This window comes from Penicillium antarcticum, assembly GCF_028974205.1.
Source record: "Penicillium antarcticum strain IBT 31339 chromosome Unknown utg000002l_segment0_segment0, whole genome shotgun sequence".
Lineage (NCBI taxonomy): Eukaryota > Fungi > Ascomycota > Eurotiomycetes > Eurotiales > Aspergillaceae > Penicillium > Penicillium antarcticum.
Genome location: NW_026695300.1, coordinates 3,913,375 through 3,930,149, shown reverse-complemented (window position 1 = coordinate 3,930,149; position 16,775 = coordinate 3,913,375). Strand labels below are relative to the sequence as shown.

Sequence of the window (16,775 nt, the reverse complement as noted above, 5' to 3'; positions counted from 1 at the left end):
TATTCATCGCTCACCTCCCCCTAAACTACGCGTCATTCCTTGAATCAATCAATCGAACGAAACAGCAACAATGGTGAAGCGCAAAGTTGACGTGATCAACGGGGACGAAGTTCCGTCAAACAATGGACCTGCACGCATGGCTAAATCCCCTCGCCCTGGTGAACGCTCGAGACCTGATGGTTCTAGCTTGGGTTATATTATTGACGACCCGGCTGCAACTTTGAACCTCCATAATACCAGTACAGGCCAGAGGTTTGGTCAAGCGGCAGACTTTATTCCATTGACACAATTTGGCGGTGAAGATGAAGATGAAGAAGCGGCAAATGCCGTCGAAGGAACGCAAGGGGGTGACGATTCCTCTCTGGTGAGCACCGTGCTTTACGGTATGTCATAGTCCTCATTGGGTGGCATTAACGCCCCATACTAATCAGCTTTGACAGGCGTTGTAGCTGCAAAAATTGTAGGTGTGCGCTTCTACACAGGCCATGCCAACCCCAAAGAACGAGTCATTCTCAAGCGGGAGCCTACCAATCAATATGACCGCAATGCCATTCGTGTGGATAACGTCATGGGTGCGCAGATTGGCCACATTCCGCGAGAAATGGCTGCCAAACTGGCACCATACATGGTTCGTGGCGCTCACCTCATTAAAATACAAACATGGCTGACAGTACATGATCCAAGGATGCACAAGATCTTGTTGTTGAAGGCGAATTGACTGGAGTAATTGGAAATTTTACTTGTCCTGTGGCTCTGAAGATTTTTGGGACTGCGGAGCCCGTTCAGCGTTCAGCTCTCAAGAAGAGAATGCAGGACGACAGGCTCCCTGTGCAGCACATCACCAAGGCGGAGCGCGAAGAAGCCAAGAAGAAGAAGGAAACCGAGAAAAGACTGATGCAGGAGGCAAAACAAGCTCGTGCAATGGCTCTTGGCAGAGCGACAGCCGAATGGCAGGCCAAGGAGAAGTCCGAGTTTTCGAACCTCTCTACCCCACTGGGATTCAGCGAAGTGGAGCAAGAGAACTTGGAAAATCTCATCAATCAGAGCAAAACCTTCAATCCGCGAGATATTGGCCAGGTTGTAGAAACATTCGGACAGAAGGAATCCGACCTAGCTAAGATGCCCATGGTGGATACACCAGCTGGTCTTTCTACACAACTGCTCCCATATCAGCGTCAGGGACTCGCCTGGATGATCAAGCAAGAGTCGCCCGCTCTTCCAACGCATGGATCAGAGCGCATCGTTCAACTGTGGAAGCGAAACAGCCAGGGCTTCGTCAATGTCGCAACGAACTATTCAATGTCGGAGGATCCACCCCTCGCCAGTGGTGGTATCCTAGCAGATGATATGGGACTTGGAAAGACGATCCAGGTCATCTCATTGATCATGGCGAATGCTGCACCTTTGAATGCAGGATCCTCCAAGTCCACCCTGATTGTTGCGCCAGTCGGTGTCATGAGCAACTGGAGAAATCAGATCAAAGATCACGCCAAGTCTGACTGTGCTCCAAGTGTGTTGATATACCACGGCTCTGGCAAGAAGGAGGCTGGCAATCTGGCCAACTATGATGTTGTCGTCACCAGCTACAATGCACTGGCCTCTGAGTTCAAAAATAGTGCCAAGAAGCCACCTGCTCAGGGAATCTTCTCGCTTCATTGGCGCCGGGTTGTGCTGGATGAAGGCCATACTATTCGAAACCCCCTTGCGAAGTCTTCCGAGGCGGCTTGTGGTTTGCGTGCTGGATCTCGCTGGTCCCTGACCGGTACTCCTATCATAAACAGCCTCAAGGATCTGTATTCCCAAGTTCGCTTCTTGGGGCTTTCCGGTGGACTGGGAGATCGGGGCATGTTCAACGCTGTCTTGAGCCGACCCTTGACCCAGGGAGACCCCGAGGCTCGAATGCTTCTTGAGGCTCTCATGGGGACCATCTGCTTGCGTCGGAGAAAGGATATGGGTTTCATTAATCTAAAGCTGCCAGATATGACATCTCGCCTGATTAGAATCAAATTCAAAGCCCACGAACAGGAGAAATACAGTGCATTCCAGTACGTACCAAGTATCACCGCTCCCGCCGCCAAGATGCAAGACTAACCACGAATTCAGGAAAGAGGCCCAAGGCGCTTTGTTGGACTTTAAGGACAAAGAGGGCAACACGAAGTATTCCCATCTATTGGAGGTCATCCTGCGTCTTCGTCAGGTCTGTAACCACTGGGCGTTGTGCAAGAGCCGCATCGACAAGCTTCTGAACGTTCTGGACGAACACAAGATTGTTCCTTTGACATCAGAGAATATCAAGGCCCTGCAAGACATGCTGCACCTCCAAATCGAAAGCCAAGAGCCGTGTCCAATCTGTTTGGACAACCTCGACCAGCCCGTCATAACAGCTTGTGCCCATGCCTACTGTCGTGGCTGCATCGAGCAGGTCATCGAACGCCAACACAAGTGTCCCCTTTGTCGTGCCGATATAAAAGACAACACAGTACTGGTCTCACCAGCTGCTGACCTAGGCGAAGAGGACGCTGTCGAAGCTGATCCCGGCAGCCCAAGTAGCAAGATTGAGACCATCGTCAAGATCCTCACAGCCCAGGGCCAAGCACCAGGTACCAAGACCGTAGTATTCAGTCAGTGGACCTCATTTTTGGACTTGATCGAGCCACAGCTCCTGAACTATGGTATTAAGTATGCCCGTGTAGACGGCAAGATGCAATCTTTGAAACGGGATAACAGCATCAACGCCTTCACCCACGACCCAGATTGCGTCGTCCTGTTGGCAAGTCTGAGTGTATGCAGTGTCGGTCTCAACCTCGTTGCAGCGAACCAGGTCATCTTGTCCGACAGCTGGTGGGCACCGGCTATCGAGGACCAAGCTGTGGATCGTGTGTATCGGCTTGGGCAGAAGCGAGAAACGACGGTCTGGCGTTTGGTCATGGAGGATAGCATCGAGGAGCGAGTTCTAGCAATTCAGGAACGAAAGAGGAGTCTCATGCTGGCTGCGTTTCGTGAGACGGCGAAGAAGAAGGCTGAGGATCGGGGTACGCGTGTTGCTGATCTTGAGTCATTGTTGCGGTAGGACTTGAGGCTACTGTTGACTGTCTTGGTTGCTACTACATGTTCCCAAACGAAATGCATGGACAAGAAACGGGAGATAGGGAGTCTACTGCCAATCATTCGAGTGTTGGAAACTGTGTTTGATGACTGGTGAATTGCCTAAGCTGGTGACTAGATACATGATGGGGAAACAAAGGGAAAGGAAGGAGAAAGCAGCATCCGGTTGAATGGGGGGGGGGGGGGGGGGTTCAAGACTCAGATCCCGAAACGGGAGACCGCTTTTCATGAATACATCCGGAAATTTAATCAAAGTGAGAAGTCATTCATTAGCGTCTCCCCAAAGCCTTGCGTGCCCCTAAGCCGTAATACAATATACAACAGAGAGAAGTCTTCTAACATGAGGAGGCCCAGCGACTCCTATCTGCAGGTCTGCCGAAGGAGACCCAAGCAGCGACGTCCCCGGGACTCACCCGTAAGGTATCCATGTAAGTCCAAGGTGTGTCCAGGCACCCAAGGGGATTTCCCAGACTCAGTTTGAAGCGAAGGAAATGACAAAGCCCAACCGAAGAAGGAATGCCCACGTACCTACAGTCAAATCCAACGAAATAAAGAGTCAAGCCCCGACCAGAGAAAGGAGTAACAAGATCCAACCGGGGCAGAGCATGCACCCCCTGCCACTTCAAACACGAAGAGTGAAAAGACAACTCCTAACAGAAGCTGGAGAGGGAGTGGGGGACATGCATGAAGAAGGTAGAAAGAAAGAAAAAAAAGGGAAAGTTGGGGGAGGGCAGGTACTTATACCCCAGAGGACCGTCCCAATTCGGACAGAGCAAACCCTCTGTGATTGGTCGATCTTTTGTTTGACGGGTTGATCCGGTGCACTTTGAATACGCTGCGGCGGCAGTATTATTTGTTGGTTTTGAACTTAACTTTGTATTCACCCCTCCATGGACTGCCTAAAACGGGCTCCTCTATGAATGAGGTCTCACGATATTGAAGCCATCCTCGAGATGCACTGTCCTGTAACATGACAACTACGAGATCCGTAAAATAGCTCACATCTCTAACACAGTAATATAGTCTTCTTCATGTGCCCTTGTGCTGAACGTCAGACTGCCCAAGTAGTCCTTTCGGTGTGCACTGAGCCAGTAAAGCAAGCGAGCAGATCACCCACGGCCGAGTTCATCCTCCAGGTTGAGCTTCTAAGCCACCACCTCGAGCCTCGAAACAGGCGAAAACAGCCGCACCTTCTCCGTGCATGCCAAGGCACATGTATCTCATCACTGAGCCTTGGTATGAGCCTGGAGTTTCTGACATGCAGTGAATCGACATTACGGAGATTCTACACGCTACCTCGAGTCTTGACACGGTCCAAAGCAGCAGCAATCTCGTTGTGAACAACAAGGTCCCCATATCTCATTGCCACGCCGTGGCGTGAATATAGCAGTTCTGTTATGGCGACATAACCATATGGAGAACGGCTTCCACGTGGCTTTGGCTCACCACAGGCTCTTAGATTGTTCGGTTTGGGTCTTCAACCCCAGGTAGCTTTAGCACTAAAGAGGGGTGTATAGACTGGACAAAATGCCATGCAGCCGAATCACTATCAGAAACCCAAGTTCCCCATGTAGCACACCTATCGATAATCACGCAAGGGGACGAAGTGGTGTCATCACACGAGAAGGCTTGAGTCAAGCATTGACAGATGCCTGGGAGTTCCGTGTTTTTGGTAGACATTACATAATTAATTATAGATGTTTACGTTTACTTGGACAAAGACTATACAGTGATCGTACATATTATTCGTCAAATGCTAGACTGGTGGGACACAAACAGCCGAGAAAAGGCGGAGACATAGATGTAATTGTACAGCAGTATCGGAGTAGGCTTCATCTACTGATACATGGCCAAACCCTCGTCAGACATCGGAGATACTGATCGGGGATGAACCGGAGGAGACAAACGAGGATCGGGAGGGACAACCTGGGGAAGAAATGCCGGGGATGCTGGGGCGTTGAGGCGGGCAAGCGGGGGGTCATAGTACCAGGGGAAAGCAGGAACTTCGGAATCAGATCCCTTGACAGAGGGAGCAGACCTAGCTAGCGGGTGCAAGATCACAGGATAAGGGTCAAGAGTAGGGTCAGACTTTGGCTGTAGTAGCATGGAAACGCCCATAGTGCTATGGATCCTCAGTCTTTCCAATATCCGAGGCCTTTCGGCTTCTACGTCGGCTTTGGCCTTTCTTGCCGCCTTGTTCAAACGATACCGCTCTGGGGTAACGCCTTTCTTTTGCAACTTTTGAAGCATCTGTTGTGAGGTCTTTTTTGCAGCCTTCGGTGGTGACTCTGCAGCTTCAATTGACGTCACTGGTTACTTAGACTCGGATACTCGAGGTGGAGTATCTCCTCTAGTAAGGTCAATGATTACCCTTCCCTCTGGAATATGGTACTCCAAACGCGGTTTCTTTTTGGCTGGCTCAGCTTCATGTGAGTCCTCTGAGTCGCAGGGCTCCCCTTCATCTTCAGTGCCATTCTCAGATTCGCCATCCTCATTATCATCAGATGAAGATGACAAGTCAAGCAAGTCGTCAGAGGCAGGGCGGGCAGATATGGCGAATGTATCGCTGTCTCCTGAGAGTACATTCGGGCGGTCTAGCATTGCCAGCTGCCATTCGCAGAAGAACTTGTCTTTGAGAGTCTCGAGTAGACATTCGCAGCTTTTGCAGATCGAGGGGGCAGATGTGTACCTGTGTCCATAAATCGCGTCGCGCAGATTATCAAGCCGTCTTTCCAACTTGCGGAGACTTCCCATAATTCTGTCTCTGACAGCGTTGCGATCACGTCCTTTTGTCAACAGTCTGTTCGAGTCCCCTAATTCCCTTGTGATGCTACCAATCCATTCCTGTCTTTCTTCCGAAATGAAATTGTCGACAATCTCATTAAATCCTGCCAGGTCAACTGGTCCAGGATGCGTGCGAAGGACCAATTGGGGGGTTCCTTCTCCGGCAAATCTTCAATCTCCCGCTGCTCATTGGCATCGTAATCTGAACTCTCTGAATCCCCGTACAGAGGCAAGGCATTGTCATCATTGGTTTCCGGTGGGTGGCGTCGTAGAAGTTCCGCCGTGAATGCATCAACAGGTGGGTTGGGTTCAAAAACCATTGGCGGTGCCGAAACTGTAGCTGTTGCCGGGACTCTTGACAGGGGCGTCCAGAAAGCTGGATCAGTTGCAAGGCCTGCATGGTTTGGCATGAGTGGCGTTGTCATGAGGTTGGTAGCACGTTTAGGTTGCTTGCTGGATGTAGATTGCAGTGGGGTGCCAGCAGTAGGGGTGGCAGGCCCGGTTGGAAGGCTCTGGCCTGAGGCAGCGGGATGAGCAAAAGCAACCGAGTGATCTCGCAGGTAACGGATGATGTGCAAGATGTAGATACGTTCACTCATGTTAGTGATACCCATTGACACCCGAAGGAGGTCAGTGGTCACAGAGTGAAGCAATACCCTACCATTAACGCCTCTGGCACGGAAGATTGGTCCCAACACATCAATGTCGGGAGGCTGGTAGCTGTGAGCCCATTTATGGGGCACCCGTGGCCACAAAAAAGTCATGACATCGTCAACGGACCAGTCTATGGGGTCCTTGAGATACGTGGGAGTGAATCCTGTAGCCTTTTATAGAGTTAGGGCTTTGCTCAAACTTATTGTGAAGTAAACTTATTGAGGATATGTTTTGAGATGGAGATACATGGGTTGCGAGTCAACACACGAGGTGAGAGTCAACGCTCGAGGTGAGAGTGACTAAGGCTTACCATAATGGATGCCCAACGGGAGTGAAATCACTTGGCACACAGGTAGAAGCTGATGGTATCAGCGTGAGTATGAGTGGCGAGTGGTGTATGTTGCAAGCTGCAAAGACAAGGCTTGCGCTGAATGGTGGGGGTGGGGATGGGAGAAGAAGTAATCAAATGCTTGGTGAGAAGAACAAGAGAAGAAAAAGAAAGGAAGACACAAAAAAGTTGCGGTAGGATCGCAAAGACACAAAACTTGTGCTGAGATGAATGATTGGTAGAATATTGTATGAGAGATAAAAGAGAGAAGAGGGAAGAAGAAAGAAAGAAAAAAGAAGACAAATATATGGGAAGGGAGGCAGACCCCCAAAATGACAATGTGACGCCCTCTGATTTCCTAATCGGGAAAAGTCTTATTCTGCCGGAAATATGATAGCTTATCTAGGCGGTAAGACAATTCAGGCATGATTCAGGCATAAATTGCCTAATAAAGAAAGCGGTCATGTCCTAAGTATCTGCCTCAGGTCTCAGATGCCCCGCGAATTACAAATCCCTAGACAACCTTTGATTTTTGAATAATTTCTTTTTAGAAGACCGATTTCTTTTCGATTTATATGAAAATATCAGCAATATGGCAGACTCAGTCTATTCTAGTTACCCACCGGATTTGTCGCCAGCTCAACAAAAGTTTCTTGTCACTGCTGTGAAAGATTGGGCCATTCAGAATGGTCTCGCTGTTCGACCTTCGCCAGCAATTGTACCTCCTGGAACAGACTCAAACGGGGTGCTCGCTACTAACGCACCGGTAACTCTGTTCCCCAGTCCTTTTCCAAAGGCCTGCTTCCAGGAAGCAACTGCATTGCAATCGATCTATAATGAGCTTTATGCCGCAATCACTTGTAAAACAGAATGGCTTGGGAAGATCGTGGAGGGGTAAGTAGCCTTCTACTGAGATACTAGCAAGGCTGACTCGCGTGCCGGTTAGATTGATTGAGGTGGATGACTTCGTTGCGGATTTGTGGAAGGTGCACCTGGCTGTGCAAAAAGAGGGCTATGTGCAAAATTTGTCATTGGGGCTTTTCCGGTCCGACTACATGGCCCATGTAGCGCCAACGGGTGCATCATCTCTGAAACAAGTGGAGTTTAACACAATCTCAGCATCCTTCGGAGGGCTTTCGGCCCTCGTGAGAGAATTGCACAACGATCTCCTCACGGTACCACCAGGATCATCTGTCAATTACCCTCCTCATCCGCTGTTGCAATTCAATGCACCCCCTGAGAATGCTGCGGTCGAGACCTTAGCTGCAGGGCTGGCAGAGGCACACAAGGCCTATGGAGCTTCAAAGTCTACACCGGCTCTTCCTCTCTGTGTTCTCTTTGTGGTTCAACAGGAAGAACGGAACGTTTTCGATCAACATGCACTGTCAACCCAACTCAAGAAATTCCACAAAGTCCCCGTTTTCCGTGTCTCCAGTGTGGATGTCCTGGATCAAACTTCAATTTCCAGCTCCAATCCCTCTCGGCCATTGCTTTATCACCCCCCTCACTCTCCTGACTCGACCTTCGAAGTCACCACTGTTTATCTCCGAGCTTACTACGCACCAGACGAATACAAATCCAACCGTGACTGGGAGGCTCGCACACACCTGGAACGCTCCGCAGCGATCAAGTGTCCTTCCGTGCTCAATCAATTGGCTGGCTGCAAGAAGGTCCAACAGGTTCTGGCGGAGCCCACGGGACCAGACCATCTTTCTAGCTTTTTGAAGGGTGCTGACCCGTCGCTCATTGAAAGAGTCCGGGGGACGTTCGCTCCACAATACGACTTGTCAACCAATAGTCGCGGTCGAGAATTGGCTCTCAACCTAGACACTGCCATGAACCATGTCCTCAAGCCTCAGCGTGAAGGTGGTGGTAACAACATCTACAAGTCGGATATTCCAGAGTTCCTGCGGTCTATACCGGAGTCAGATTGGAGGGGCTGGGTGCTCATGGAATTGATCAACCCAGCACCGAGTGCTCAGAATGTTGCTTTGCGAAATGATGGCGAGGTCCTTAGAGGAAATGTCATCTCAGAGCTTGGCGTGTATGGTACCATTCTCTGGGAAAACAGCGGCAAAATTTTGCACAACGAACAAGGCGGATACCTGTTGAGAACCAAAGGAAAAGAGGTGAACGAAGGTGGCGTGGCTGCTGGATTCTCCAGTCTGGACAGTGTCCTATTATTCTAGACATGTCCCATCTCATGTACTTGTTCAAAAAATCAAATAGAGAACCTGACCTTTGTCATCTAACGTCTTCTAGGGATGAAAGATCATTTGTGGAGCCCATTTTCGCTCGCCCAGCCCCTCACTTCATCACGTATCTCTCTAGTCACTCCCAGTGTGCTTTCATTCTGATCCACTAGTGGTATATTATGGAGTCATCGATGTGTACGTAGTGTTATAAAGTATTGAAGGTTACAACACGATAACCTCGAATCGCGTATCTCGGCTTCTGCTGTTATACTCTGGTTCTTCCTTTTCTATCTGCTTGACTATTCTCGAGATACTTGGATCACTCGTCTAAAAAAAAGGGTCATAGGTTTGTATAGCTGTCAACCTTGTCTGGGTCACAAATAGATCCCGTGAAACGAGTATAGGAGCCGTGAAACATCGCATGACAGCTTTGGCAATCGGTTGAGTGGCACAGTCCGCCGTTTCTATGGGATAGGCTGCTTAAGACGAACAAAGTTCCTCATCGGTGACCCGTACATGCGATGAATGTTTAGTCTACTACATCTAACATTAGGGGAAGAGAGGTGAGTATTGCATTTTCCCATCCAGACGGCACCAAATCCTTGTACATGTACTCCAGTTTATATTTTAACCCGGGCCACGCCGCACGCCAAGTAGATCGGACTAATACCTTGGGTCAAGCCTGTGAACCACGCTCTTTTGACGCAGTGTACCTCCGGGATATCTAACCTTCGTGTCAAGTCACTCTTCTAATGTTCCAGGTCCCTCTGCGGACTGCATGAGTTGAAAAATCTTGATTCAGAGATTCCACCTTTCACTGTTGAGGACTGTTTCGACCGAAGTACAGCAATTTCATCAGTCCAATGAGGATATACAAGGCGGGCAAGGTATAGAGTAATTGGAAAGACCAGCTTGGAGTGTATTGCTGTAATCCTATCCAATACATCGAAGGCGTACTCCCATTTCATCAAGCTATAATCATACGCAACGCTAATGATGGAGACTGCCTGTTGAGTAAAGAGCAAAGTTCCTTTTGTAGCTTACGTTACTCCATCTGGGGATAAGTAATATGATGGCTTGCTTTGCTGAAGTTGTGACCGCTTTAGCCGTTTGCTTCTGCCGGTGTTGATTGTTGTTCTCCTTTGAGGCTTTCAATCGTTTCTGCTTTTGCCTTCTTTAACTCACTGGTCCATCAATCTTTGAGCCAGCTTCATCACTCTGCTTCACTTCATCATCTTTCTCTCCCTAGCTTATCTCTCTTTTTTGTTACACTGAAGTCTTCAAGTTCCAAGATGTCTCATGTCACTGGTCATGATGTGGCTGGGGGGTATGTAGTCACACATCATCAAGCTAAGATTCAGATACTGACATTTGACTAGAATGATTGAAAATGTCACCGGAGAGTAAGTAACAAACTACGACGTGCCGCGACACGACTATCGGCACTCGCCCCAGCTTGGGCTAATATATCTCAGAATCAAGAACCCTCTCGCTGGAATTCCTCACGATAGGCTTATGGCTGATGTGACAGATTATGCCACCGAGTATAATCTCCAAGACATCCTTCCAATCCTGAAGAAGGGAGCTCTGGTGGCTCAGTCCCCGTCTGCAATCGAAGTCATCCCGGAACTGAGCGATGATGATCGTCGCATCCTGGCTGAAGAAACTACTCGGCGCTGGAAGCACCCATTCGCGTTGTACTACACCATCGGCCTGAATTCGATCTCAGCTGCTATCCAAGGCTGGGATCAGACTGGCAAGTGCTGTTCTGGCTATCCATTTGTGTATCGAACTTGACTAACAGGACCTTTGCATAGGATCCAACGGCGCCAATTTGACTTTTGATGTCCAATTCGGCATACCGAACAACTCTCCTCAGTGTGCTGACCCGGCCACTTGCACCCGTAACCAGTGGATTGTGGGCTTTATCAACGCCACCCCATACATCACCATTTGTCTTTTGTAAGTATTGTTGTGAAGTATATGGGAACGATCTTCTCAACCATTTATTTTCACATAGTGTTGCCTGGCTTTCTGATCCTCTCAATCATATTCTCGGTCGTCGCGGTACAATCTTCTTGGCTGCAATTTTCAGTTTTGCAGCTCCCCTGGGCTCTGGCTTTACTCAACACTGGGGCCATCTCATTGCTACACGTGTGTTTCTTGGACTTGGCATGGGACTCAAGGAAGTCACCGTGCCTGTCTATTCGGCTGGTAATTGCTCATACACTGTGCATCCCTTCCTTCAATGAAAAGGCTTCTTGGTTGATGTAACTTATTGAGATACTCCGTGCTGACAATAGTAGAAAATGCACCAACCAACATTCGTGGGGGCCTTGTTATGTCATGGCAAATCTGGACGGCCTTCGGTATTTTCCTCGGCACGTGTGCGAATTTGATAGTGGCCAATACTGGTACGATTGCTTGGCGGCTACAGCTGGGCTCTGCATTTATCCCTGCTGTGCCTCTGCTTCTGGGAATCTGGTTCTGTCCCGAGTCTCCACGCTGGTTGATGACCAGAAAAAATCACAAGAAGGCATATCAATCCCTTCTCAGACTGCGGAACACACCTTTGCAGGCAGCTAGAGATCTTTATTTGATCCATGCCCAGTTGGAGATGGAGAATCATACGCTCATTGAGTCTGGTTTCTCCCAGAAGAGCAACATGATCGTCCGATTTGTGGAGTTGTTCACGGTACCCCGTTTGCGCCGCGCTGTCCAGGCTTCTGGTATTGTCATGATTGCCCAGCAGATGTGTGGAAGTAGGTCCAAAAGATTCCCTGGGAGACGTTCTCAATTATACAATAATCTTGACTAATCCTTGCACGTTCTTTAGTCAACATTATCTCGTTCTATTCCTCAACGATTTTCCAGCTCGCTGGTGCATCCAACATCCAAGCACTTCTTGCCTCTTTCGGATTCGGTCTGATCAATTTTGTATTTGCTTGGCCTGCTGTGTGGACAATTGATACGTTCGGTCGACGTGGTTTGCTACTTTTCACATTTCCACAGATGTGTTGGACACTTCTTGCAGCCGGGTTCTGTTTCTGGATTCCCACTGGCAGCACTGCACACATTGGGATGATTGCGTTCTTTATCTACCTGTTTGACGCATTTTATTCGCCGGGAGAAGGCCCTGTCCCGTTCACCTATTCCGCAGAGGTATTCCCCCTGTCTCACCGTGAAGTAGGAATGGCATGGGCCGTTGCGACCAATAACTTCTGGGCATCAATTCTATCGTTGACCTTCCCATACATGCTTCGAGCCCTGACGCCGCAGGGTGCTTTCGGATTTTATGCCTGCCTGAATCTTCTCGCTTTTACTTTGATCTTCCTTTTCATGCCCGAGACCATGCAGCGTTCACTTGAGGAGCTGGACTTCGTGTTTGGCGTCCCAACCCGAACTCATGCCAAGTATCAACTTACTCAAGTTCTCCCCTGGTGGATCAAACGCTACGTCTCCATGCGCAAAGATGCAGTCTGTCCTGAGCTGTACCGCATTGCTCAGGTCCCAATTCCATTACCCCCGCAAAAATCCCCCAAGGCTGGCGAGAATGAGCGCCACGCAGAGTATGTTTGACTGCAGGTCAATATGCTAACAAGCTATGGAAATGGTGGGATGGATTGCGATGAATGATGCTTATGAACTTCTTAAGGTTTCCAAGCCGGCGTCAGACTTAGGGCTAAACTATGACCATCTGTCATCTTTGCTTTCTCAAGGTACTTCGCTATCCCTGCTGAATTTAATATTCTTACCATATTTTGTCTCGCACTCGTAATTCCGAAACATTTGTACAAACGTCAATTAACGGCTAATCATGTCGACTTACCCCTCGGCCCTCCTGCGCTTGGTCGCAAGCAAACAACCGCGTTCCCCCACCAGGTACACCCTCCACATCCCTTGCTACGTGAAGCCCAATGCCTCCGCTCGTCGCACCGGTATCACGGCTGTGGGCGCTAACAGTGTCGACGTATCTGTTGCTGCTGTTCCACGCGACGGGGCAGCTAATTTGGCGGTGTCGCAGGTTTTTGCTGAGGTTGGTGACTTCTGCCAGGCACATCTTGCGGTTTTTTCTGAGCAATCCAACATACGGCAACTTTTCTGACAACATTCTAGATCTTCAAGGTTCCCAAGTCAAATGTCGAAGTGACCCGGGGCGCGAAGTCGAAGAATAAAACGTTGTCTGTTGTCGACTTGGAACTCGGAGACGAAAGCGAAGATGCATTCTTGAAGCGAGCGACGCAAAAATTGATTGACGCCATTAGAACACGTTAATTCTTGCCCGCTTTTTTCGATATTGATGGAGTAATCAAATGGCGTTTGCTTCAGGGGTGTAGTCGTCTTCTCGAGAGCTCAATGATTGTTTGGGGATCCCGTGACGCAAAGTTCCATGATTTTTCTGGCGGAGCTCAACCCAATCACTTCAACCTCCGCCAGCCAGCACCTTTCTACAGCATTAGACAAAATGACAGAAAATATGCAGGACGATATGAAGGTTGACCAGGAGGCCCTTTCCGCAGAGCCTGCGAAGCGCAAAGCCTCTGAGCCTAAGGCAAAAACGATACATTTCACGTCCCGCAATCCACCCTGGACCTACCTGAAGCTCAAGCTGTAAGCTGCTCGAATCACCCCCTTGTCACGACACTAAAGCTCACATAATCTGTAAATCCAGTGTTCCTCAGCCCGGCAATACACCTCAAGCACTTGACCCTCTCTCCGCACGCACGTACCTCTCCTCCGCACTGTCGCAATTCCTCGGCCTGACAGGGACGGCCATCTCCGTCGACATATTGAAGATTGAGCATGGACTCGCTTCAACGCCGAAGTCCAACGCTACATCTACAACACAAGCTGCCAAGACCTCCCGCCATGACTCTCTGTGGATTCGTGTCCCGCGCGAAGATGCCGCGACTGTTGTCGCTGCGGTTAGCTCTTGGATTGGTGGCGGAAGCAATACAACGGGGTCTGCGGGTGTCGCATGGAGGGTTTGCGCCAAGGGGAACTTTTTGGGTGCCTTGACGGCTGGGTCTGGGGCGGATCTGTTCGTTCCCTAGTTTTGTGAGCTGGGGTGATGCTCACCATCATTGAGCCTCACGGGGAAAAAAGATTTTCTATCATGGCATCTGCTCGAATCATATCTTGATCAAACCTGTCCCGCAGGACGGATGCAACTACAGCCGCATCAATGCCAACCGACGGGCTATGCGCAGCTTGATCTAAAACGCCCAATTACAAGGGCAGCGCAGTCCGATGAGGCTAGGCTTTCGAGTAAAGTCTGGTTGGTGCATATAGTATTTTCGGCCGTTCCGCTATGGCCTCCGCGAGCTTCGCCGCCGCCTTGTCTCTAGGTCGCTCCCTCTACACATTCCAGGACGGCAAATATACCACTTGGATCGAGCGGTTTATACAAAAATCGAGGAGAAATCAATTCGAAGCAAATACCAATTTCTGTATTTAAATATCAAACAAATCGGAACTCTTCTGGGTCGAGATCACAGTCGACAAAGACCCAGATGAAACGCCATAACTCACACGCTGCTCGACCTTCCAAAAACAATTTGATGCCGCTTAGTCAAATGCAATTCACCTCCCAAGGCTCATCATCTCAGAGCTTTGAACAATACACCTTTTTATCTTTGGCTTGCGCCATCCAACATTGCCAGAAGGATCAGACAGACACAGACCCAGAGGACTTTGTGCGAATATTCTCTACAATAGTAGAGGAATCCGATGCCGCAGCCGATGGGCTGACAACCATTTTTGTCCTGAGAGCACCGCGGATGTCCTCCACATTTCTCTCTTTCCAGTCAGGGTATCCCATCTGGCTAAGTGGGAAGAGAACGAGGTTATCGGCACGTTCCATGAAATCATCGACATTCGGTCGCGGCGTGGCAGTAATGATATCGATTTCCACCGCAATTTGACGACAATACGTCTCCAAGGGAAGATCGTTCACATCTTGACCAAAGGGATTCTCGATTTCGCTTCCGATTGTAGCCAAGCCGAGGATAATGTAAGCGGCCACTTAAGACGGTGTCAGAGTTGGCTACTTCTTTTCTCTTTTGATTTTCGATAAAAAGACTGGACTTACCAATTGAAGCGGGGATAGTGATATACTCCAAAGCAGTGTATAGCTGGAATGGAAGGACCAGGATATAGATCCATGCGATCTGAGAGATAGCAATGCAATACGCTGTTGGCAGAGGGGTGTCCAGAACACGTTCTGTGCCAGTCAAAACCTCGTTCAAGGTGGCCATCATGGTGACTGCAGTTATGTTAGACATGAGTTGGCTCAACGAACAAGGGCTATGGGTACTTACTGGCTTGGCCCTGGTGCAAAGCTGATACCAGGGTACCATTGGCAACACATGAGTCGATATATGCGGACAGATGGTTGAGAATCTCCAAGGGAAGATGCCCCACGGGCTTCTTGGACCTCTTGACCAACTTGCGAGGATTCGATTCGGCAAAAGACACACCAAGATACTCACCTGCCGACTTCCACATAGACTTAACTGGGGGGTTGACAACCCTGCGGTCATGGGCATCACGGGCGAATGTGTCCAAGTGTCCAGCAAGACCAGCCAGATCTTCGTAGGCAATATCGGGCTCGAATCGAAGCTTGTGCTTCAGGGCGACGGCAAAGGCCAGAATGAGGTTCATGGCGGAGCTGTTCAAGAGTTGTTAGCACAAGATATTCAGGCATGCATTACGGATGGAGGTCATCATACAGTTTTCTCAAGAGGTCTTCTTTTCCCTCTTCGCCTTCCCTTTCGCCGGTGTTGATCCAAATCGTTCGTGAAAGATTGCGAGATGTCTGAATGAGCTGAGACCAGTACTTGCGTCCATCGGCCCATCTGATATGGGAGATTAGTCAATGACTTATGCCACCCATTCCACAATAGAGATTTCATACCTCTCATATGCAGTCGAACTGCGGAAAGACAAAGCCAAACCCACCACGAAACCTAGCACGGTGAGCAGGATATTGTTAATACCGACTTTTCAAGCGGTTAGCGAATTTCTCTCTTACACCAAATATCCTAGATATCCTTACGAGAGTGAACTTTCTTCGAGATCAAGGTGATCAACGTCGACCAAGCAGCAACAAACAGCAGTGGCAGTATCATCTTTGGCATGACACTGCCATGCATTCGCATGAAGATTGGCCATTTCGAGTGTTTCTCCATATTGCGGGGGCCATGCTATAACCACAAAGGATCTGTCAGTTTATTGTACCAGGCTGCGCTTTAAAGCTACGGAACATCCGCGTTACAAACGTACGAAATATCGATCCAATTCACTAGAATCACGTCGGTCGAGCTGGAATTGCGTGTCTCGCGAGTTGGCCAAGTTCTCCAGGAACGTTGGTCGTGGAGTCAGACGGCCCACTGAGGAGCCCTGCTCTTTCTCATGCGATGGGGCCGTGTCATGGTGGTAAGCAGCATGGGAGCGTACGTCGGCTGGTACGGGTGCGGCGGTGTTGTCGGCCACTGCTGCTGCTGCAGGGGCATCGGCCACGGGAGCACTATGACCGTCGGTCATGGTAGGTAATTGGAATATCAGTTGGTAGAAAAATTGACAAGAATAAAGTATCTAAAAGTGAAGGTCAAAGGGTTCGGAGCCGGGCCGATATGGTTAACGAATGTATGATTGAAGACAACAGCAAGGAAATGAAGAAAGCGAAAGTAAAGTATAGACAAAAGACA

General features: G+C 49.3%; 8 protein-coding genes across 8 annotated transcripts; 5 read left to right on the top strand and 3 right to left on the bottom strand.

Moving 5' to 3' along the window:
* Nucleotides 1-70: 70 nt before the first annotated feature.
* N7508_002461 (uncharacterized protein) lies at nucleotides 71-3,070 on the top strand (the record flags this gene model as incomplete). The annotated part of the gene is made up of 4 exons (XM_058460527.1): nucleotides 71-383; nucleotides 441-628; nucleotides 685-2,045; nucleotides 2,104-3,070. 4 exons carry the CDS (start codon nucleotides 71-73, stop codon nucleotides 3,068-3,070), a joined length of 2,829 nt encoding a protein of 942 aa, XP_058324059.1.
* A 1,871-nt stretch (nucleotides 3,071-4,941) lies between these two features.
* On the bottom strand, nucleotides 4,942-5,859 carry N7508_002460 (uncharacterized protein; the record flags this gene model as incomplete). Its single annotated transcript, XM_058460526.1, has 2 exons — nucleotides 4,942-5,355; nucleotides 5,476-5,859. 2 exons carry the CDS (start codon nucleotides 5,857-5,859, stop codon nucleotides 4,942-4,944), a joined length of 798 nt encoding a protein of 265 aa, XP_058324058.1.
* Nucleotides 5,860-5,918: 59 nt separating this feature from the next.
* On the bottom strand, nucleotides 5,919-6,856 carry N7508_002459 (putative SNF2 family helicase/ATPase; the record flags this gene model as incomplete). The annotated part of the gene is made up of 2 exons (XM_058460525.1): nucleotides 5,919-6,713; nucleotides 6,854-6,856. The coding sequence occupies 2 exons, from the start codon at nucleotides 6,854-6,856 to the stop codon at nucleotides 5,919-5,921; spliced, it is 798 nt and encodes a 265-aa protein (XP_058324057.1).
* A 607-nt stretch (nucleotides 6,857-7,463) lies between these two features.
* Nucleotides 7,464-9,060, top strand: N7508_002458 (glutathione synthase; the record flags this gene model as incomplete). Its single annotated transcript, XM_058460524.1, has 2 exons — nucleotides 7,464-7,765; nucleotides 7,818-9,060. 2 exons carry the CDS (start codon nucleotides 7,464-7,466, stop codon nucleotides 9,058-9,060), a joined length of 1,545 nt encoding a protein of 514 aa, XP_058324056.1.
* A 1,298-nt stretch (nucleotides 9,061-10,358) lies between these two features.
* On the top strand, nucleotides 10,359-12,645 carry N7508_002457 (sugar porter family MFS transporter; the record flags this gene model as incomplete). The annotated part of the gene is made up of 7 exons (XM_058460523.1): nucleotides 10,359-10,393; nucleotides 10,446-10,469; nucleotides 10,542-10,848; nucleotides 10,871-11,028; nucleotides 11,087-11,280; nucleotides 11,370-11,828; nucleotides 11,903-12,645. 7 exons carry the CDS (start codon nucleotides 10,359-10,361, stop codon nucleotides 12,643-12,645), a joined length of 1,920 nt encoding a protein of 639 aa, XP_058324055.1.
* Nucleotides 12,646-12,883: 238 nt separating this feature from the next.
* Nucleotides 12,884-13,341, top strand: N7508_002456 (DUF167 domain-containing protein; the record flags this gene model as incomplete). The annotated part of the gene is made up of 2 exons (XM_058460522.1): nucleotides 12,884-13,132; nucleotides 13,183-13,341. The coding sequence occupies 2 exons, from the start codon at nucleotides 12,884-12,886 to the stop codon at nucleotides 13,339-13,341; spliced, it is 408 nt and encodes a 135-aa protein (XP_058324054.1).
* Nucleotides 13,342-13,531: 190 nt separating this feature from the next.
* Nucleotides 13,532-14,120, top strand: N7508_002455 (uncharacterized protein; the record flags this gene model as incomplete). Its single annotated transcript, XM_058460521.1, has 2 exons — nucleotides 13,532-13,677; nucleotides 13,739-14,120. The coding sequence occupies 2 exons, from the start codon at nucleotides 13,532-13,534 to the stop codon at nucleotides 14,118-14,120; spliced, it is 528 nt and encodes a 175-aa protein (XP_058324053.1).
* Nucleotides 14,121-14,734: 614 nt separating this feature from the next.
* Nucleotides 14,735-16,611, bottom strand: N7508_002454 (uncharacterized protein; the record flags this gene model as incomplete). The annotated part of the gene is made up of 7 exons (XM_058460520.1): nucleotides 14,735-15,090; nucleotides 15,158-15,331; nucleotides 15,387-15,736; nucleotides 15,798-15,923; nucleotides 15,983-16,034; nucleotides 16,124-16,271; nucleotides 16,351-16,611. The coding sequence occupies 7 exons, from the start codon at nucleotides 16,609-16,611 to the stop codon at nucleotides 14,735-14,737; spliced, it is 1,467 nt and encodes a 488-aa protein (XP_058324052.1).
* Nucleotides 16,612-16,775: the final 164 nt, after the last annotated feature.